At 42.5% G+C, this 23,932-nt stretch overlaps 1 protein-coding gene and 1 long non-coding RNA gene across 7 annotated transcripts in view; one reads left to right on the top strand and one right to left on the bottom strand.

Moving 5' to 3' along the window:
* KIF21A (kinesin family member 21A) overlaps positions 1-13,416 on the bottom strand; it is a 249,946-nt gene extending 236,530 nt beyond the window's left edge. For 4 of the 6 annotated variants that reach the window (XM_085870463.1, XM_085870467.1, XM_085870464.1 and 1 more), the window contains exon 1: positions 13,137-13,416. In XM_085870463.1, the coding sequence (XP_085726589.1) occupies positions 13,137-13,177 (41 nt within the window). In that variant the 5' untranslated portion in view covers positions 13,178-13,416. The remainder of the gene's footprint in view (positions 1-13,136) is intronic. The other 2 variants (XM_085870466.1, XM_085870469.1) reach the window with 1 other exon arrangement.
* A 191-nt stretch (positions 13,417-13,607) lies between these two features.
* Positions 13,608-22,871, top strand: LOC147032673 (uncharacterized). Its single transcript, XR_015055283.1, has 3 exons — positions 13,608-13,772; positions 14,772-14,868; positions 16,617-22,871. It is a non-coding gene; the product is annotated as an uncharacterized LOC147032673 (long non-coding RNA).
* Positions 22,872-23,932: the final 1,061 nt, after the last annotated feature.

The raw sequence follows: 23,932 nt of genomic DNA, 5'->3' as shown, positions 1-23,932 counted from the left end.
CCGTTCTGCTCGTTGAAGGGCTTTCAGACCATGGATCGGCTTCAACCTCCTCCCATCCCTCTTTGAACCTCTTGTGCCATTCAAATGTACGTGTACATGACATCGTTTCTTCCCCGTAGACTTGCTGCAGCATTGCGAAGGATTCGGAAGGTGTTTTGCCAATACAAGCTTGGCAAGAAACTTCAGATTGGCTTTCTGCTCATGACTCAGACTAGACAACGTGTAAAAAGCATGACCTGTAAAAAAAAAATCACACAATGAGCGCAGTCAACCATCACCAATCATATATATATATATATATATATATATATATATATATATATATATATATATATATATATATATATATATATATATATATATATATATATATATATATATATATATATATATATTGTTGGAATGTTGCGAAGATTGTGACGCAACCCGTTCATTCAAGTTGTGCAAGTGGAACACACAGCAGGCTCAGTCCCGTTACTTTTTAGACGGACCTCGTATACTCGCGGGGTGTGCTTACACATTGTGTAAGAATACGAACCGTGCTCCCCATTGTCTTGGGTCACTCACCTGCATTTGATTTTTCATTTATTTATTTATTCATTTCATTTCTTGATATTTTCATTTACGGATGCTTTCCGATGGTTCTGTGATTTTTTTCCTGGTGTATCGGCTTCGATGTCCGTCGGCAGACAAGATTACCATGCTTCCCCATTGTGTCTGGTTGCTCACCTGCATTTATTTGACTTTTCATATATTTTCTCCCATTTATTTATATTTTTAATTATGGATGTTGTCCGATGATTCTGTGATTTTTCTTCGTGTAACGGCTTCGATCACCATTGGAACGCAAAATTTCAGCTATGTCACCCGGAAGGTACCAATCTTTAATATCCGCCAATGAGTTCGTCAGAATGATATATATATATATATATATATATATATATATATATATATATATATATATATATATATATATATATATATAAATTTATAACACATTGTATAGTATATATATATATATATATATGAAAGGATTAAAAATAGATACTGTATATATGACCAGCAGTAGCTATTTACAGCAAGTGAGACCAGCATATCATGCAGTGTGGAATGTGATAAGATTATCATTATTATACACACGTAGGTGCAGCTAAATACTTCACAATAGTAGTGAGATATGCAAAAATTGCAAGGCTTTGTCCAAAATGATGGTGGCACACATACCCACACAGTTGGTTCCTGGTTCCTGTAAGATAGGGGCCAAGACGTACTATCAGTTGATTGCATCTGGGTTCAGCTAAAATAATTCCATTCTCGTGATTCAGTAAAATTCTCCACCTTTTCTTTTCTCTTGTGCTTTCTCTTTTTTTTATACTTGCTGGTGAATAAACTGATTATGTATTTGGAAAGTAACATAATCACCTGTGTATGAGCCAAACTTTTTCCCCAAAAATATCTGATCAAAATTTGGGGTGCGTATTATAATACCATCGATCATTCAATTATCAATGATAATTATCAATGAAAACTAAATTTTTGTAATTTGTACAAAGTCAAGGCTCATGTAAGAGGTAAACCACTGAACGGATCAGGACGCAACAGAACAAAAGGAACAATAGAAATAGGGGATGGGGACACATGGGGTAGACAAAATGGATACAGAAACAAACTCTGAGGAAGAAAAAACTGGAAATTTGGAAGGAGGAGGGGTGGTTAACAAGGGTAGAAGAGATTGTGTTTACATATTGGGGTGATCTCAGGTGGTGGCGAACAGTTTTCTTGAACTAAAGTGCTAAAATGAAAGTTCCATTCGTCGATTTCTCCAGATTTCTCACACACACAAGACGAACCTTCATAACTGGGTGTAGCCATCTTAAAATGCAGTGCATTGTGGGATATCTTATGCAACATTGAACAGATATTTTTTGTTCTGATTAAGAATTATTTCAGTAGAATTTAAATTGTTTTGTTATCATATATTATTTGCTTTTAAAACCTTTTAACGAAACTTTTCAAAATAATCACCACCACAGTAGCAAAACGAGTTCATAGAACACGATACCCCACACGGTTTTAAGTATTTAACTCAATTTTAATAAAACAATGATTTCAAAGATTGTATTAAAAAAAATCTGGAAGTTTAGCACGCCTGAAGCAGTAAAATACATCACCCTTATACACTGGTATAAGATGATGTTGAGTTGCAGTTTAGGCGATGGAGGCTTTATTGACCACCAGAGAACGCAATATCAAATTGGCCTCACACTCACATAGCCATGTTGGCAGTCTTCTTCATATCAATACTGTCCCTCTCACATGTCATGCCCTGTCATGCTATATATTGATATCGAGCATGGTTCTTGGAAGTAAGTAATCAGAAGGCGATTTGTGTTCTCGTGTTCAAGTTTACAATTCAACTTAAATAAATATTTAAAGAGGTTTAAAGGCGTATACAGCACATCAATTAATTCAGGGTTTTACCGCTGTTTTACCCAGTATCTATTACATCACCCTATCGAACACGTAATATTAGTTATTTGAGCTTGTTATTTGTGTCCTTTATAACATCCTTTAAAACAATAATTTTCCTGTTTGGAATGACTTTCAATTTTGTTTGAAGTCAGGCAGGCAGACAGAGCAAAAAAACATTATCTCACTCCTCTTTGCGCATATGCGATCGGGCCAAATTCAGAGACAAAGTACTGTAAACGGCAAACTTGTCCTCCGATCCATGTTAACATAATTCATTTTAAATAACTTGTTGCTCGATCATAAACTGACGATCATAAACTGATCGGATGGGCAGACAGACGGACATGAACCGATGACTTTAGCCCGCTTTTCAGCTCGCATGCACGAGGTAATAGGCTTGTGGATTAACATGTGCATTGCAGTACAAAAGATTGCTTGAGAATTACCTGAGGTTTATGACTCACTAAAGACTTGAGAGTTAACGAGCTAATCTGATAGATGTCACATATCACTCAGCAAGAGTTGTTCGGTACATTCAACATGCCATGTCGTTCATCGTATTGTGTTTCATAGAAGTTAGAAGTCATCCGTTATGCTGAATTAAACATCATCTAAAATGGCTCTCTCCATAGATCAGCAAAACACTGCTTTTGAGTTAACTAAATTTCCATTCCTGAGCTGGAGTTCATTTTTGGGGTGCGGATTGTACATTTATAAACTGGTATTTCCCCGATAATTTTATCTGAAGAGTTCCCTGCATATTATACATGATAGCAGATTATACACAACTGATTGCAATATTTTGCTCAATTTTAGTTTTGTTTTCTGTAGAAACTAAAGCTCTCAACAATATTGAAATATCCTGCAATGAGGCCAAAGCACAAGGCATGCCATTCTCACATCTCAGGCAAGTCGGTGTCGCAGGCAAATCTGTTTGTTATCTTGCCAAAACGAAGTTTTGCAAGATATGTTAGTCAGCTTGTATGTTTTTTTTGTTTGTTTTTTTTTTGTTTGTCTGTAATCAGGTATAAAAAAATTCTGCAGAGCACAGTTATCATCGGAAATTTTTGTAACTTCGCATATCAGAGGCCTATAGAGGTCCCTTTCAGTGCACAAAATTTTGAAGGTCAAGGTCAAAGGTCAAGATCACTTTGGCGCAAATCAGGGGAGTCGACGAAACCCTTATTTTTTGAGTAATTTTGATCGGATCGTCTTCAAACTTCATGGGAATATAGTTCATGGTCTGGCGCTCAGCTGATTAATTTTTGGTGGCGATTGGCCTTGACCTTCATATGTTTTTTATTTTTTGGTCTGTAATCAGGTATAAATCACTCTGCAGAGCACAGTTATCATTGGAAATTTTTGTAACTTCGCATATCAGAGGCCTATAGGAGGTCCCTTTCAGCGCATAAAATTTTGAAGGTCAAGGTCAAAGGTCAAGGTCACTGTCGCAAACCAGGGGAGTCGACGAAACCCTTATTTTTTGAGTAATTTTGATCGGATCGCCTTCAAACTTCATGGGAATATAGTTCATGGTCTGGCGCTCAGCTGATTAATTTTTGGTGGCGATTGGCCTTGACCTTCATGGTTAGCGCCTCAGGTCAAACATATTTGACCCCAAGGTCAAATTTTCAAGTTTTAGGAACCATATCGTGTAGTACCTCAAATTGAACACCTCGATGAGTGCTTTCTAGATATGTCAAGCTTGAGACATTATGACGTCATTTGGTGACGTTATGAGGCAAAAGCATATTTTTCATGGTTACTCTGTAGAACGATTCTCATCGGAATCTCTCGTAGGCAGATATTCCTCAAGGAGTCGCTCCTGGTGGATAGCAGCTCTGTTCACCTCAGTGTGACCTTAAAGAAGTCACACGTGGTCACCTTTTGGCAAGATACGGGTCACCCTGCGGGGGACATTGGTTTATTTGTTCGTTTTTAAACCACCTCTCCTCCAACCTAGCTCCCTCTATCTTGGAACCGTTCCCAGCAACTCCAGAAAACAGGGCTTCTTCCAGTCACCCTCTGCTAGTTAAATTTCCAAAATCCAGGATAAATGCACACCTTAACTGTTTTGTATTTATTTTCTCCTGTTATATCCACACTTCCCTTCTGAGGCTGTTCTATCCCCACTTCCCTCCAGGACTTCTAACAAGCAGTGCGCTACCATATTATGTCACCCTGCAACCCATATTTTCTCCCATTTTCTGTGTTTCCCCATTGCTGTGCACAAAGCTCCCCATTAACCCTAACTAGTCCAACCTTCTTATTTGCAGGTTGCAGGTTTTCCTTCTTTCTCTCTCTCCCTTTTTTTTGTTCATTCATTCCCTTGCTTATCGTGTCCAACTGTTGCTCTACTTCCTCACTCTCAGTTCATACCCTCTAGAACCTTGCTCTTCCACAAGCCTCAATCTTGTAAAAAAAAAAAAAAAATAAAAAAAAAAATATATATATATATATATATATATATATATATATATATATATATATATATATATATATATATATATATATATATATATATATCATTGCAATGGTTTTTGGAAGCAGTTTGAGCATGCCAATTCAATAATTTATATAACCTTGTTCAGTTGAAATTTGCTTTTTTGTTTTTAATTCCTCATGTAGGCCTTTTCTTGGATGTATTTTTCTGGAAAAAAAAATCACAACAAAACACCAACGGACTATATTCCCAACAAGCATGCATGATCCTCAACATCAAAGGAATCAGGAGACACTCAGAAATGACATCCTATATTGGAGGTACCAAGTGACAACCATGGCAATTTCAAAGGAGCTGGAATGATTTTCAAAAGAGCTGGTTTTTCAAGCACAAACTTGAACCAGATGGAAAATTTGAGAATCTACCATACATTTCAACTGCCTGGTAAGGTGAGGCAAGATGCTGTTTCACATCTTTCAGGTGCTTTCGTTCAGCATGCTGAACATTTTTCATTTGGAATTTACCCGCTGTACATTAGCCAGAAAGCTCTCATGGTGTACATCTCATGGTAAAGATGTTCAGGAAAATGAACATGCAAACAGGACCAAGGAGGTTATACCTGAGGATGGGGAGGTGGGCTTATGGTTAGGTGATGGGGCAAGGGAAAGAAATGAAGGATGGGGCAAGAGATGATCTTGCCCCATCTTTCCTGACAGTAACATTTTCCTGTTACTCAACAACCAAAATGGAAAATTGAATAGTCCTGGCCATCAGGCGGAAACTTGTGAATGACAGCACGTTAAAAAAATAATTAAATAAATATTTAAACAATTAAGACTGAGCAGCAGGTGTACCATCCCTTTCAAAAGGCCACATGTTTCTTGATGCCGTGCCCACATTCTGGTACTGCATCGTGTGTCAATTTTATTCCAATTCAATTCCACCGGAAGTTGTACCCAGGATCAGATCAGTCAGATCCAAACAAAATAAGCACACAGCTCTCGTTCTAAGCTAAGCTCACAGCTAAGCACAGAATCATCCACAGATTTGTGACACTTGGGCATACTGTCTTGCTGTTATGCATCTTGCTTACACCTTTGTACCTTTGCTCTTGTTATCCCTCACTTTCAACAACGTCAACAGCTTATATCCATGCCCAAGCTGATCATATGTGGATGAGTCCTGTGAATACATAATACGTAGATGCCCTCCAGTGCCTAAAGCTCACAGAACCTTACGATACTTGCAATACTATGTTGATACAATAAGTTCAGGGCAAGGACATTAGGAGACAATGGACAAACAATTTCAGTATTTGGGATTTGAACCTGGAACCCCAGCATCACGAGCTCAGTGGTCAGGGTGAATTGCCAAACAGAACTCAAAAAGGGGTGAAGAGGGTGGGGGTGGAGGGAAGAGAGTCCTTGCTTAAGCCGCAGTGACGACAAACTGGTGTCATGTTATTTCCAGTTTTTGCTTCCACTCCATAATGACAATTTTTGTGTAGTTCTTTGTTATTCTGCAATAAGAGCTTAATACAACACTAAGAAAACCCCCAAGAAGTTACGTGTTCATGCCTTCAGCACATGCATTGACCAAATCAACTTAAACAAGTGACATTACGCACATGAATACATGAGGCTGTGTCCCATCTGCCGGCATGAGTTGGTGGATGAGATCCCACGGTGTCCTTTGTGAAGAGCAGGCGAGCTATCGCCGGCACCCTGAACAAGTTCCAAATTCCCATCATAACTACCACTGGGAAGGCAATGGCAAACTAGTCAGGATAACCCTTGGTAAGAAACTGCTTTGGCAACACTAAACCTGCCTTCAGACAGAACACCACAATATGAATACGAATACTTGAGGCTGCAATTTGTAGCTCATTTTTGGACAACTGACTTAAACCCAATCCAGAGAATACATTTCAAATTTGAAAGTACTGTATGTGTCGTGTCTGTCATCATCAGGATATTCCATTACACTGTACTTCCAGAATGCAATATGTAATCCAAATATACTGCCATAGGTAATCCCCTATCCACAAGCAAGATCTTTCCCATACCCGTTAACCCTTCCCAAGCCCATCTCTTTCCAAGTTTCCAGTTTTTCCTTTCACTTCTGCGATTGAGAGTTTGCTGGTGTATCCATCTTGTTCGTACCCTGTGTCCTCCCCTTGCCCTAATTCCTCCCCACATCCCTTTTCTCCAAGTCTACCTTTATTTTGTCCCTCAACCCTGCTGTTGGTCCCCCCCCACACACCAAGTCACCCATCCCTCCTTCTTCCATTATTTTTGTCCTGTTATGTCCTCATCCGTTTGGTATCTTAGCTCCTTCACAAGCCTCGATACTGTATGCAAAAAATAAGTATCTACAGGGAGGAAGCTGTTCTTTATGTTATTTCGATATTCCAACACTTTTCAGTGTTTCACCATACCTGTTATTGCACGTGTCAAGACTTTATAAAACAACGTATCTCAGTAGATAATGGACCAAGTAAGTCAGCAAATATTATGTTGAAGCTTTTGACCCTTCTGCCATTTAATCTACTCCAGAACCTCAATACGGACTGCTTAATCCATTCATTCATTGCGCCAACGATATGCAGGGGGTGTAAATGCACTCGTTGCGCAAATGACATGCATGGGGAATTTACTTGTATGGACCGACTGTCCTCTTCTCTTCTCTCCCCATCTACACCTTTAGTTTGCTCTTCCTTTGTAGTTAAAGGATTTTCATGATTCGTACTCCCTTTCATCCATGGTGTCCTGCATGTGACCTGCCGCAATGGTCTCGTCGGCTTAAGCATTCGCTCAACTGCTTTGTTTCTCTGATGAGGATTTGGTTTTGAAAGAGTAGTATAAGAGTGCTCTTGATGCATACTTTCAAACACCTGCAACCACTATATACATTGTTTCTTTTGAATCGTTGGCATGGAAATTCCGCATTTAAAGGGGCAAATCATTTTGGGGAATGTTTATGTGTGGGCTGGCAGGATAGCTGAGAGGTACGCACACTTGCCTCTAAGTTGTCTAGCCTGGGTTTGAATCCTGACCCAGCCATAAATTGTCATCCCAGTGTTTCACAGGCAGGGTGCTTCATCAACGTGTGTGCGGCATCAGTTGGTGGGCACTAGAGATCACATGGTGTTCTTGGAGAAGAGTAGGTGACCCATCACCGGCAACTTGCCCAAATTCCAAATTCCTGCCCTCAGCAACAGAGTGCATTGCATCAGGGGCACAGCCATGCCCTCAGTCAATGATGCTACCCCACAGCCTTGTGCTGCTTACAAAAGAAGACAACAATTTATTGGATGTGTGTATATAATTCATAGCTCAATGGAAAGACTGTTGCACCCAATTATATTTTGGCAAGACAGTGAAACAAGAATGACTAGAGAGTTCATAGAACACAATACCCCATGCAGTGTTAAGGTATATACTTACAATTTAATAAAACAATGATTTTTAAAGATTAAAACAAATTAAAAATCTGGAAGTTTAGTGCTGCTGAAGCAGTCTTATACACTACCATTATACACCGTAGTAAGACGATGTTGAGTCACAGTTTAGGAGATGGAGGCTTTATTGATCACCACAGAACAGAGCGTCAGTTGGCATCATACGTAGCCATAATCGGCGGCCTCTTCTTCACCCTATCATGTGCCACGCCCACTTCCCAGGGGGCTGCACTTAACAGCTCCCATTACATACACCACCCTATAGAACATGTTCATGTACTGCAAAACTGGAGGTTTGTGGAAGTATTATGAAGGCGATTTGTGTTCTATAATTTTCAAGCATATAATTCAATTAAAACTAGAACTATGTTGGCAATGGCACACCATCGCATATTCCCGCGCGCACTGCTTTGTCCCATTAACGCTAGTTTTTTTTTTAATCAGCCCCCATGACCCCACCCCCTCTGGCCAGGCCCCTAGGGGTCATATCAAAAATCCAACAGTGTTGTGCACTTCCCCATACATATATCTACTATGTCCCAAAGTTTCAAGTTCCTATCTCAAACGGTGTAGGAGGAGCTATTTTGACCCCCTATCTGCTAAGCACCCCCTACCCCCAAGCACCCACTGATCATCATGTGTTTAAAAAAATATGTTGTTAAATGTATAATTCATGAATATGTTTGATTTAAAAAGCTATAAGACAATTTTTTTTTTAAATCGACCCCCATGACCCCAACTCCTCTGGCCCGGCTCCAAGGGGTCATATCAAAAATCCGAAAGTGTTGTGCACCTCCCCATACATATATCTACTATGTCCCAAAGTTTCAAGTTCCTATTTCAAACGGTGTAGGAGGAGTTACAGGGTAAGACAGACGGACGGACGGATGGCGGAGACAATCACAATATTCCCGCTTTTCTTTGAAAGCGCGGGAATAATCAAGGTTTAAAGGCTTAACAATACATTCCAGGTTTTACCACCGTTTTACCCAGTGTCTGTCACATCACCCTCCCTGACACGTTACTTGAGTAATTTAGTTTGTCATGCCTGTTGTTTGTGTCCTTTATAACATCCTTAAAAACAGTAAGTTTACTGTTTGGAATCATTTTCAATTTTTGTTTGACTGCCGGGGCTGGCAGAGAGCAAAATATTATCTCACTCTCCGCACATGCGCGATTGGGACAAATTCAGAGCCAAGGTACGGTAAAACAGCAAAATTGTCTTCCAATTCATGTTTGTTCTCATTTGTGTTCAAAATATAACATTCAATATAAATAAGTTGTTCCTAGATCATAAACTGACAAAACAGACAGATGGATGGACATTAACTGATTGCTTAACCCCGCTTTTCACTTCGCATGCACAGGGTAAAAAGCACAATGAATAATTAAAAGAGGCATAAACTTTCCTGCTCTGCACAGACTGACAAAACAGATCCTGCTGCCCACGACAGATCCCTACAAGGTAGATCGTATTACAATGTTATGTTTACAATTTATTTATTTTTAACATAGTGCGCCAACTCGCACGGGACCAGCAGCTGCAAACAGATGTTTCTGGATGGTTAGCCATCATCAGCACCGAGAAAATGACCACATCTCTCAAGTGAGCTTACCACACCTCCTTGAGGTCATATCAAATATAAACACCTTCACCGATATGGGATCAGGAACCATGTGCCACACCACTATTGCCGTATGGTTCTTGATCAACAGTATGTGACTGGCACACACCATTGGTGCAAGCAAATCTCTGGAAAGATAGCCAGCCAGGATGATGAAAATATAAAAGGACTGCAGCAGGCACGAGGCAACAGCCATGATGGCACAGTTCCTGCTGCCGCAGCAATGAAGGCCTTCTTAGTGCAACAATCTATGTTTCATTAATGGATTTCATTCGCACCCTTATTGAATCACTCTCGGTGCTTTCACAACATGACAAGGAAACCTGATGGCCTTGATAGTGTAGCGGTCAATGTTGAAAAATATTACTTCAGCCCTGTTCCTTTCCTGTCTCCATTCACACTTAATCTCTGGTGTGAAGAGACACCAAAAGTAGAAAACAGAGCCAGCAACTTTAACCGCTTTCACGACTCGGTGATAACAGCGCATCGACGCTTGCAGTATTTCTCCAGCTATAGCTTGGTTAGTATGGTGCTGCAGAGTCAAATCAGGTTTGAGCAACAACAGTCCAAGGAATGTTTCACACCACATGTTTTGGTTTAAAATAAATAAAGTAACAGGTTTGATGTTCCACAGGCCCTGAGACATCTGGCATATTCAGAATTTTGTTTTTTCAACCGCATTTCACCTTCAGTCAACGCTGGGTCATTTGATTAATCCGGCCACAGTGTTATCACAGAAAGCAGATCTCTTCTGTGACATGCTCGCTCAAATTACATCCTCCGCCCTCAATTTGTTCAATGCACCGAGCAGTTTTCATTTGAAATTGTCCACTCAACCGTCAGCCAGAAAGCCCTCGGAAAAAGTCAACCGCAGATAGTTGAAGGATTGGCCGGCAGGAAGGCCTCGAGGTAGTCACCTCTAATCCATGTAGCCTCGGTTTGAATCCCGACCCAGCTATAAACTGTCATCCTGGTGTTTCACAGGGAGGGCGATTCAATGCCTGCGCCATCCCTGTTAAACAGGCATTCCATCTGACGGCATTAGTTGGTGGGACGTTAAAGATCCCATGGTGTCTTTCGCGAAGAGTTGGTGAGCTATCACCTGGTGTTGGTAGTCACGTGTCTGCAATGCATATAGGTGTTCGCGTCGTTGAGGCGTGTGGTAGTCTACAGTGGTGTACATCCAGATACGCAATATACAGAGTTACGGCAACCCTCACGACTCTACGTGCCTCACTGCCCTCCGGACACCACATCACCGGCACCCTATGCCTGGTGTTGGGATCCTAGGATCCTGAATTCAAATCCCAATTGGCTGTTGAATTAATACCAGGTGGGGTTGACTCTGCCCGTCATCCTTCCGAAGTCGGCTAAATGAGTACCAGCTTGCTGGTATCCTGCGTCGGAGTGGCTACCCGTCCAGGATTGTGCCCAAATAACCAATGAGACTGCACAGGCAGCACCAACGCTCTGCACAGAATATGGTCCCAATGGATGGATGGACCGCAGCACCCTGGCAAAGTCCCAAATTCCTGCCATAACCTGTCAAACGTCAAGACTGGCCAGCTGGTTCATGAAAGACTTAGGCCAAGCTTCTCTCGGCCAACCCCACAAGAACATGGGAATAATTATGAGAAGAAGAAGAAGAAGAAGAAGAAGAAGAAGAAGAAGAAGAAGAAGAAGAAGAAGAAGAAGAAGAAGAAGAAGAAGAAGAAGAAGAAGAAGAAGAAGAAGAAGAAGAAGAAGAAGAAGAAGAAGAAGAAGAAGAAGAAGAAGAAGAAGAAGAAGAAGAAGAAGAAGAAGAAGAAGAAGAAGAAGAAGAAGAAGAAGAAGAAGAAGAAGAAGAAGAAGAAGAAGAAGAAGAAGAAGAAGAAGAAGAAGAAGAAGAAGAAGAAGAAGAAGAAGAAGAAGAAGAAGAAGAAGAAGAAGAAGAAGAAGAAGAAGAAGAAGAAGAAGAAGAAGAAGAAGAAGAAGAAGAAGAAGAAGAAGAAGAAGAAGAAGAAGAAGAAGAAGAAGAAGAAGAAGAAGAAGAAGAAGAAGAAGAAGAAGAAGAAGAAGAAGAAGAAGAAGAAGAAGAAGAAGAAGAAGAAGAAGAAGAAGAAGAAGAAGAAGAAGAAGAAGAAGAAGAAGAAGAAGAAGAAGAAGAAGAAGAAGAAGAAGAAGAAGAAGAAGAAGAAGAAGAAGAAGAAGAAGAAGAAGAAGAAGAAGAAGAAGAAGAAGAAGAAGAAGAAGAAGAAGAAGAAGAAGAAGAAGAAGAAGAAGAAGAAGAAGAAGAAGAAGAAGAAGAAGAAGAAGAAGAAGAAGAAGAAGAAGAAGAAGAAGAAGAAGAAGAAGAAGAAGAAGAAGAAGAAGAAGAAGAAGAAGAAGAAGAAGAAGAAGAAGAAGAAGAAGAAGAAGAAGAAGAAGAAGAAGAAGAAGAAGAAGAAGAAGAAGAAGAAGAAGAAGAAGAAGAAGAAGAAGAAGAAGAAGAAGAAGAAGAAGAAGAAGAAGAAGAAGAAGAAGAAGAAGAAGAAGAAGAAGAAGAAGAAGAAGAAGAAGAAGAAGAAGAAGAAGAAGAAGAAGAAGAAGAAGAAGACAATTGCGGGTTTGGAGGCATGTGCGCATCTTGCACTCCCTCCCCCCCCCCAATGGTGTCATTGTTTGTTGTTGTTTTTTTAACGGTAAAAAAATTATTAATTGAATGTACTTGATGAGGAAATCTGAATATAAAACATTTACCAACGTTACAGTGAAAAAGTGACAAATTTAAAATCGATCTCCACCTGTCCAACGTAATGCACACACATAATGATCAATATACAAATAAATTTCCACAACATATGGACATCGACATCAAACAAAAACGACACGATTTAAACAAACACGGGCAACGCACAGCACGTACAACAGGTATCGGAACGGACAAGTCGTCGATGTACAATGTCTGCACAAGGAGCAAACGGACACGGATAGACACAGACGCACGTGACCTTGACGAGGCTGCGTTGCTCCGGGTTTAACGGACGACGCAGACGTCCGTTGGGGTGAAAAACGACGAGAGCGACAAGGTGAGAGATAGACGAAAAAAAAACAAAAAAAATCTGAAGGAGAAAGTGTTTTGTAGACACCGACGGACAAATAGCTTCGTGAGCCGCACCTGAGTGCAACCTGCACGGAGCATTCGTCCTGGTTCGACATGTTCGTGGGAGTGGACAGCCCGCTGTCCGTCCGGCTGTGTCTTTGTCCTTCTCCGTGCGTTCAGCGGTTCAGGCAAGGCCCGGGGGCCGCTCCCGTCGACGAGGCATTAATAAACCCCAGGTTTAAGGCCGGGAGAGCGCACGATCGTGAGGTAAAGCGAGCGAGCTGCAGACCGCCGATGTTGATTCCTCCTCCTCCAACCTTCCCGCTGGCTCCTCCCACCGGCCACGCCCACCATTCAACGCTCCTCCCACCGGCCACGCCCACCATTCAACGCTTCTCCGACCGGCCACGCCCACCATTCAACGCTTCTCCCACCGGCCACGCCCACCATTCAACGCTCCTCCCACCGGCCACGCCCACCATTCAACGCTTCTCCCACCGGCCACGCCCACCATTCAACGCTCCTCCCACCGGCCACGCCCACCATTCAACGCTCCTCCCCCCAATCCCGCTCACACTCGTCCGTCCACCGACCGATCGTTCGTTCGTTCGTCTTCAGCCCGAACGTTTCGTCCGCCCAGTGCGCAATCTTATTTGTATTTATTTGTTTATTTATTTGCTTTCACGAACGTCGCAAGCAAAGATGTCTGAAGTAAGCAGTGTGTTCTTATTTATTCGTCCCGTTGGAGATAAGGAACAATGGGGATTGTCGTATGGAGAAAAAACAGAGAGCTCGCAGGAAAGATTTGTTATTTTGAACCCATTTGGACATTCCTCATTTCAAATGGACAATCACAACAAATATTCTTCCAGACTTCCAAGTTCCCAAATGTTGTGATAACATGGCCTGATTTGGGAAATTATTTACTTTTACAACAGAATAAATATTTCCCCCTATTGTAATTGGAATAAATTTTGTCCAAATTATATATTTCAATCAAAAAATATTTCTCAAGGATAATTCATTATTGCTCATGGGGCTCGGCAGCAAACTCTGTGTTAAAATTGCAATAAATCTTTAATGGTTGCATGCAGTAGACCTGTTCATGCAGAGGTATTGGAATACTGTACTGCAATGAAATAGTGTAACGAGCTGGGAGGGTAGCACATCATTTTATGAATGGCACACGAGGTTTACCAAAAAGCCCCTTAATGAAATAGTGTAACGAGCTGGGAGGGTAGCACATCATTTTATGAATGGCACACTAGGTTTACCAAAAAGCCCCTTAATGAAATAGTGTAACGAGCTGGGAGGGTAGCACATCATTTTATGAATGGCACACTAGGTTTGCCAAAAAGCCCCTTAATGAAATAGTGTAACGAGCTGGGAGGGTAGCACATCATTTTATGAATGGCACACTAGGTTTGCCAAAAAGCCCCTTAATGAAATAGTGTAACGAGCTAGGAAGGTAGCACATCATTTTATGAATGGCACACTAGGTTTGCCAAAAAGCCCCTTAATGAAATAGTGTAACGAGCTAGGAAGGTAGCACATCATTTTATGAATGGCACACTAGGTTTGCCAAAAAGCCCCTTTAATGAAATAGTATTTAATTTCCATGATGCCTGGTATGCACCAATGGCCTCTGAGTTGTCTAACCTGGGTTTGAATCTCGACCCAGCTGTAAACTGTCACCATGGTGTTTCACAGCCAGGGAGATTCATCAGTGCACGTGTGCGGTCCTTCGGATGAACGGTAGACTGGGCGTAGACGTCGAAGATTCCATGGTGTCCTTCATGAAAAGGAGGTGAGCTGTCACCACCACCAATGCCAATTTCCTAATTCCTGCCCTAACCCCTGGGAAGGAAATGGCAAACCACCAAGCATAACCCATGCCAACAAAATGATTCGGCAGCACCAACGCTCTGGAAGGAGTATGGAAGATTATCATCATCATCATCATCATCATCATCATCATCATCATCAACATTTGGTGTCGATGTATACATGTAGTGTCTCTCTGTGTTTGCTTTGTTGTCTTGTACGATTCACCAATTGAGAGTGGAATTGTGCCATTGTTTGGATGTAATATGTGAACCCATCTGAAAGGACTTCTGTAATTGCTTCTTTAGATCCAGACTTTCAGGGGCATAAACAGGGGTCTGGAAATGGGAAAAACCACAAGAAGTTTTACAGGCACCGATTAGAGAGGCATAAGGTGTCCTCAGGTGCAAAGGAAGGGGGTGATGTTACTGTTCTGCCACTGAGATGTTGGAGTGCAGATATCAATGAAGGCGATGGGGAAATGAGGAGGGTGGGAGGGTGACGAGTAGCTAAAAGTGGGAGAGTGAGGAAGCTGAGAAAATGGTGTAATCATGTGATAATTTAAGCCTAGTGTTGGCTTAACATTAGGATGGCTGGCTTAAGATCTTTATGGCCTTGAGTTCAAGCCTCTGTTTGTCCGTTAAATTAACACTGGGGTAGGGGGTTGACTCAGCCTGTCATCCTTCTGAGGTCGGCAAAATGAGTATCAGATGACTGGTAACAGGGGGCATTACATCAGTGGCACAGCCACACCCCAGAAGATGATGCAACCACACAGCCACAGGCTGCATATGAATAAATAAATAATTTTTGAAAATGTGATAATTCCTCTCGGATGCAAAACAACGGGTCACACAACAACTGTATGAAGCACAATTGCCAATGTAGTGAGCCAGGGATGGACCACACAAGTCCATTTGACTATTTCTGGGAAAGGTGTGCCACAGCCCCAATCGTACCAAATGTCCCACTCACTATGATCCAATTGAAAGAACACCATTGCAATTGCAATCTTTAATTTTGGCCTGCACCGTAGTCAACCTTGAACGATGGACATGCAATTTATCAGAGGTGGGGGAGTGGTAGGGGTTCATGATGGATATCTTCAACTTTCTGAAATTTCCAAAAAATGTTCAAATCGTATTTGATGTTTATAAATCAATGTTTCTTTACTTTCAATAATATTAACTTTGTTGTCATTTTATATACATCAAGTGGATATTTTTTTTTTGGACAGCAGTACCTTGGAAGATCTCATGCACGATTTGTCTTTGTCTGTCTGTCTGTCTGTCTGTCTGTCTGTCTGTCTGTCTGTCTGTCTGCCTCTCTCTCTCTCTCTCTCTCTCTCTCTCTCTCTCTCTCTCTCTCTCTCTCTCTCTCTCTCTCTCTCTCTCTCTCTCTCTCTCTCTCTCTCTCTCTCTCTCTCTCTCTCTCTATTCACCTCTCCCAAATATCTCCTCATCTCTCCTTTCCCCTTTCTGTGTCATAGACTGATACTTGGAATTCAGATTTGTACATTTATCCCTTTAGGGGTTTTTTCTATTTAGTTGAGACTTCGTGGTTTCACGTTGGGTGGGACGTTCTTCCATCTGTTTGCTTTTCGTGTGATTGTGGTTAATTGCGAGTTTCGTGACCTCTCTGATGAAATGATACGAGATCAGCTCGTGGAAAAAAACCCTTACAGCTCGTATACGTGAACGGTTGCTTTTGGAACCGGTGCTTACCCTGCAGAAAGCCCTCGTAATGGTGGGACAAATCGAATCAGCCATGGCGGAAGCAAAAGCGACGACATGCGGCACGTGGACATCCTTTCAGGATGTAAATACAACACCAGCGCGTACCAGCGTGGGGCAATACAGACGCGACCACATCCACAGGGACACATCAAATGAACCTGCAAACCCAAAATTTTCACAAGCTCGACAGCTACGCCAAGAGAGTACTTGTTATCATTGTGGATCTGCAATGTACTTAGCCAATTACCCCAGATGTCCTGCAAAAAATGTAAATTGCCGGCAGTGTGGCAAAAGTGTACATTTTGCTCAAGTATGTCGTAGTGAAGACCACAAATACCAAGTGTGGGAAGTGACTGTGCCAGATGTGACTGTTTTAAGCATAAGCACACAAGCCTCTGAACAAATTAGAGGGAACCTATTTTGTGATGTTCGTCTTTGCACACCTGATGGACAGGCATGCTGAGCTAAATTGCTGGTGGACACAGGTTCAGTCGTTTCCATACTTCCAGAGTCTACATATCTGGAGCATTTCAAGAATGCACTTCTTACAGAACCAAAATGACACTTGGTGACTTCCCTAAAAAATAACCTATCACTGTAGTTGGTTGTCTTCAAGTACAGGTGTGACGACCATGTTTCTGTGCCTGCTGATTTCTTCATTGTGCCTTCTGGAACACCTATACTCGACATGGACCTCTTCACTGCTCTCGGACTGAATATTGTTAATGGATGTGTTACTCCTGCATCAGTGCTAAGTACCTCTGTGCATCAAACATCAGTTTTTGATGCATCAAACATCAAATTTTTTTTCACTTTCCCCACTCATATCATAGAATGCCTGATCATCATACCTACGAATCTCTGGATGCATTGCAATGCTTATAAACACTTGGATATGCCAGCATTCGTGACTATATTTAATTTCCGCACATGCCATAACCTCTAGAATCTCTTAATCTCAGAAAAATTTCAAAATTTTAACATCTTTATTGACTGCAGCAGTAGTTCCGACTGCTAAGAAGGTGCTAATTTTTTCCGATTTGAACATTGCTTGACATTCCAGGCATCTCTGTGCATAGTGTCTTTTATGACCACTCGGTGATCGCTAATCGCTTGCCAGGCCAGCCATTCTTTCTCAACCGTTTTGTTGGAGTGCTTGCTTACGTGCTTAAGCCACTTAGCGAGTGCGATATAAGCTGCTTGGTTGTTTGTTTCCAAGCCATGGCCAAACAAGGCAAAGGTATTCACACTGTCACATAATATATTGATCAACTTGAACAAAGTTCAGGCCCTACTCGGCTGTGATTGGCCCTGCGTTGTCGTGTGGTCCCTCGGGTGGTGGATCGCTCGCTGAAAATGTGCAATTTTATTTTGAAGTTTCCCATTTTTGTATGATCTTCTTTCATTATACAACTCATTACTTCAACATAGATAGATACATACAAAAAAAATTAAACGTTTCATTTTTAAAGTTTCTTCAACGGTTTAATTGGAGTGCTTCCTAAGAGTGCTATTCAAGCTTCAATCTCTTATAAGCTCCCCTGGTGATACCGCGATGTGGTTCTCCATGGGGACATCTCCAAAGTTAGGAAGGAAAAATAAATTAGATGATTACAATAAGGAAAAAATGTTTGTAGTTATTACAAAGCAATGATTATCTTGTTGGTCCAAAATGGTAACAAAGTAATCACAACATCATGGCAGGATAGTCAAGAGGTATGGTACGCATGCTTGCTCTATGCTTTCTAGCCTGGGTTTGAATCCTGACCCAGCTATGAACTGTCATCCCAGTGTTTCATAGGCAGGGTGATTCATCAATGTGTGTACCGTCTCTTGAATGGGTGTTAAACTGGACGCCACATCTGCCGGAATCTCCCTCCCGTCTCACCCCTCTCTCCCACCCCTCTCCCCCTCTCTATCTCTCACCCCTCTCACTCTCTCTCACCCCTCTCACTCTCTCTCCCACCCCTCTTCTTCTCTTCCACCCCTCTCCCTCTCTCCAACCCTCTCCTTCCCCTTTCCTCTCCCTTTCCTTTCTCTCCAACCCCTTCACCCTCCCCCTCATCCCCCACCATCCACCATGTTAAGGGGACTGTTAAGGGTTAGGGTTAGTTTTGAATTTAAAACAGTGTTCCCAGTGCAGCATGTTCGAATCAGATTTGGTATGAGCTGACCAGAGTGGTGCAAAGGTTACTGCATGTGCGAGCATGCATGCACACAGGCAGGGCTTTGCCAGTTAGACAGCATGGGTTTTAAATGTTCCTGCCCAGTTTTATATAGAACCCGGCGGTTTTTACCACACGCGCTACCCCTCCCCTCATGCTGCATTCCCTTCCCCTCCCCTCATGCTGCATTCCCTTCCCTTCCCCTCACACCGCATTCCCTTCTCCCCTCACACCGCATTCCCTTCCCCTCACACCACATTCCCTTCCCCTCACAATGCATTCCCTTCCCCTCACACTGCCTTCCTTTCCCATCACGTTGCCTTCCCTCTCTCACATCACATTTACCTTCTCCCAGACTCCCTCCCCTCTCCACCCCCCATGGACATTTCCACATGGTCTCCACATGCTGTAGTAACGTGCTGTTTTAATGTACCCCTTTTTGTTCAATCATGTACAACCTCCCCACACCCCTTCTCCACAAGTCCCACCACCAAGCGCAAGTTGAGAACCCCTCCACCCCTTTACCCCTTTACCCCTCAAAGCCCCGACCAAACGCAAATCCAGAAACCCCTCTCCTCAGGCTTACATCCTCTCAAACCCTATCCCTATTTCCCCTACCCCCTCCGCTCTCCCCCATCCTCCTCGCTCTCAATCCCCTCCCAGAGTATATGTTTGGTGAAGCGTCACTCTCCCAACCATCCCCCTTCCTCACTCTTCCCCCTTTCCTCACCCGCTCCTAGCTCCCCCATCCTCACTCCCCCACCTCTCTTCTCTTCCCCCTCCCTCATCTCTCCTGCTCCCTCCTCCACCTCTCCCCTCCCCATTTTCTATCCTTCCCTTCTGCCCTTTCTCCCTCCTGTGCCCCTCCCTCCTCACTCCCTCCCATTTCTCTCCTCTATCCCTCCTCTCCCTCCTGTGTCTTCCTCTTTCACCCCCCACCCCACCCTTAATATTCCCGTCAGTGATGCGACTGTTTGTATTTGCTTGTATCTAATATATAAAGAGGAAACTTTGTTTGTGTTTTTGTTTGTTTGTTCGTTTATGCATTCAGACCCTGCAGGAACCAGTGCAACCAATCTTTGCATGGCCTCCTCTTTCATCCAGATAAAGGAAGATTGAGGGCAATGTTTGGATAAATAAAATGAAACATTAAGGTAAATTAAAACCAGATAATTGGCCTTCAGGCATTGATCGGGTCTTGTGCTTATACACTGCCTGCGTTTTTTTCCCAGGAGCGATTGAGTAATATGTATTGTGAAGAACGGAGGTTGAGGTTGTCGTGATTTGTTTTCAACAACATAAATTTAATTATGACAGTGTTTACATGTCAATCTGTTATTAAAATTACTTACACAGGTTTATTATAACACCTCCATGTTCAGGCCTCAAGTGAGTATGTTCTGATACACTGCCTGGGGTTTTCCTGGGAAGATCGAGTAATATGTTTTGTGAAGATCGTATGTTGAGGTTGTCGTGATTTGTTGTATTTAAAAAATAAAGTTAATAAAAAGAAGTGAAAAGAAGAGAAGGCGTTCCAAGCGCATTTTGCAATGCCCAGTGGTAATTCATATGAAACCATAAAGCTAACATTCCCCAATTTGTCATGCAGGAATTATTTAAGTACATATTTCATTGAGTTTCCCCTTGCATGCCGGTACTTCAGCTTGTGCAACATAATACAAATGAAAAATGAATTCATTTTCTCTCCTGGAAATTACCAGGATTATTAACCATTGTAGATGTAGATGAAGGCATTGTATTATAGATGTAGGTAGCAGGTCTCCAGGATAAGCAACTGTGTATGCTTTTCATTGCAAACATTTCCGTCTCTTCCAACTAACTACTTCCTTTTCTTGTTCCCTCTGTTTTTCTAGCATTGAGCATTGCCTGTCCCATAGGAAGGAGCAGAGGACGTGAATTTTCCTCTGAGGATTGTCTGATCTGGTTTCAGTTTTAGACCAGATTATAAACTCTCCCTCTGATAGACCATTAAGTTGGGGGACCCATCTGATAGCATTGAATGCTGGTGGACATTTTAAAAAACCTCGGTGCCTTTCAACGATGAGTAGGCAACTTTTTGCACCCTTGCCAAAATCCAACTTTGGTTGCCTAGCCAAATTCCAAATTCCAGCCCAAACCTAGCCCAGACACAAGATGAGCACCACCAGATCTACTTGTCTATGGAAATTCCAGCATGGTGCTCAAATTATATTAGGTCATGGGGATTTCATACCTGACTGCATGAAGTAGGTTTACATCATACAATTACATCCACCAATTAGACTACGAGCTCCCCATTCTACACGTACAAATCAGATGGCCACATTGGAAAGCTTGTCCACCATCACCATTCTGGGAAACCGAGCTCGGGGAACCCGGATGTGCCTATGCGTTTTCATGTGAACACTCTGTGGAAAGGCTTTGCTCTAATACATTAGTTCTACAATACTAACTCGGTCTCCCTGCCTTTTTCAGTATTATCAGTCTCCCACCGGCATCGCTTAAACTCACCATTTCAAATAAACCTTCCTTCGGAAACATAGCTGGGCACAACAATGCTGGGCTCACTGATGGTTTTGAGGTTTCTGTGGGTGGAGCACAATTTCACTGCCTGTCTTGCCCTCAACCCTAGGGGGTCTCCTGCACCTCCTTCCCCCCTCTCAGTTCGTCCTCACCCCCGAGCAATGCCGGGAAACCCTGTTAGTTATGAATATATTTAAGACTGAAAACTTGCTGACTCTGAAAGGATCACAAACACTACATTATGGGTCTCCCACCACGCTCACATTATTACATTCTTGTTGTATGAAAAGAAGGCTTCCTAAAACTTGTTTGACTTTTCACGAGGTAAATGAAAGCCATTTTTATTTTTATAATTATTCACTTTAATGTTGAACTGATGCATGATTTAACCAACTAGTCGATTGCTTGGATTAAACAATGTTGATGTTAGTCAGTCGACGACCAGGGCCGGATTAACCTTTTTGGGGCCTGCTGCCAAACAAATTTGTGGGCCCCCATTGGGGGAACCATTGCAAAAGACAGATCGACACAGAAGTAGTCTTTAACGCAGCACACAACTGTATATAAGTTTTATTTACAATATATTACAATGTTAAGTTGTAGATGGGGGTGACTGCCAGAAGGGTACCAACAATGGTAACTCTGAGGTAGGACATCTGAGTATCAACTTCACACTCATCGGCGGGAGTCGAAGGTGCAGTTACTAAATTTCGAGCAGAAACACTGTAACTGAAGTCGCTGCTGATATGAGGCAGTTTTGATTCATTTTCATCTTTTTCTGCTTCACGCCTGCATTTCTTCCTTCCATGTAAGTGTTACTTCATCAGGATGAAGATTACTGCACGACGGTTTCTGAGCACCACTCAAATATGTTTTCATCATTTGTGTTAGGCCTAAGTCATATTTGCTCTACGGCGAGGATACGGCGGCTGTACGTCCTCTGAATTGACAGAAATGTGCGGCGGCCGCAGAGTTTCTGCGGTGGCCTCAGGGTGGCCCTACGCCATTTGGCTATCTTTTACAGGCCGTAAGGTCGCCGTGGAATTATAATGCGGAGTTATAACTTTTTTCATTTCTACGTTCTCCGTAACAATTCGACAATCCGAAACAAAAAAACTGGAACAAAAAAAAAATATTTAACCCACTCGTTACCGTCCGTCTGGCTGCACGTTCACCTTAGGGCCCCCCTGCGGTCCCCTTGCAGACACCTTGAGGCTACCTTGCATCTGCCTTAAACATTCTATGGCTGCCGCAGGGCCCCCTTAAGGTCAACGTGCGACATAAAATCAAAGACCGTACAGCAACCCCACGTTTTCGGTCTTCACAATTTCTAAGACCTAAGGCCTAAGTCACATTTGCTCTAAGGCGAGGATACGGCGGCCGTACGCCCTTTAAATTGACAGAAACGTGCGGTGGCCGCAGAGTTTCTGCGGTGGCCTCAGGGTGGCCCTACACCATTTGGCTATATTTTACAGGTCGTAAGGTCGCCGTGGAATTATAACGCGGAGTTATAACTTTTTTCATTTCTACGTTCGCTGTAGCAATTCGACAAGCCGAAACAAAAAAACTGGTAAAAAGAAAAAAAAGAACCCACTCGTTACCATCCGTCTGGCCGCACGTTCGCCTTAGGGCCCCCCTGCAGTCGCCTTGCGGGCACTTTGCGTCTGCCTTGAAAATTCGATGGCCGCCGCAGGAACGCCCTAAGGTCACCGTGCGACATCAAATCAAATACCGTACGGCAACCTCACGTTTTCGGTCTCCACAATTTATAAATACGCCGTGTGGCTCCCCGAAAAATAAAAACATATGTGACTGCGACATTGTGTGACCGTGGAAATACTGCGGCCGCCGTATAATTGCTAGTGGCCATAGATTTTGAAGACCCCACGGCCGCCGTGGCAAATGTGACTTCGGTCTTACTAATTATCCATTTCTCCTCCAAACTATAACTTTCCCGCTCTGCAGGTGTGGTACTCGAGCTGGAATGGCTGCCATTAACAGTGTGGACTGCAGGTGACATCACGCACCAGGAGATGGCAGTCTGATTATTTTCCAATTCAAATACGTCCTATGTTTTTTGAAAGTAGCATTAAATTAAAACCATATTCTTTGTTGAAATGTATCGCGATGTGTACACTTAAAAGAGCAAATAAATAAACAAGCAGTCATAGACTGGTACTTATGAAATCATCAACTTGACCTCTGACCTTGTCTAATAAAAGCTGTCTCTGGAGAAGGTAGCGACGCAAACCAGAAGTTTCTACGATGATTCTGTACCAAACCATCAAAAATCGAATGTTTTGGATGTTTGACCTCATTGTGACCTTGACCTTTGACCGATTTTGACCAAAATCTAAGCAGCGCTAGCCATCACCCTCATGAATCACGTGGTGTAATTTGACATTGGTAGCTCCTTCTGTTCTCGAGTTATTGTGGCCACAAACACACAAACACACTAACAGAGTCCGGAAGTGATCAATATACTTACGAAATCTTTATATTTCACGAGTAACAAATCTGTTGCAATGGGCCAATGCTGAGTGTGGGCCTGGTGCCAAGGAGCCATTGGTGCCTTTGTAAACCCAGCACTGTCTATGACTATGGTTGTCATGTATTCATGTAT

Source organism: Eptatretus burgeri, chromosome 2 (assembly GCF_056783735.1).
Source record: "Eptatretus burgeri isolate ZD-2024b chromosome 2, Ebu_testis_v1, whole genome shotgun sequence".
In the NCBI taxonomy this organism is placed as follows: domain Eukaryota; kingdom Metazoa; phylum Chordata; class Myxini; order Myxiniformes; family Myxinidae; genus Eptatretus; species Eptatretus burgeri.
Note: the sequence above shows the minus strand (reverse complement) of the source record. Positions and strands in the feature narration are given on the sequence as shown.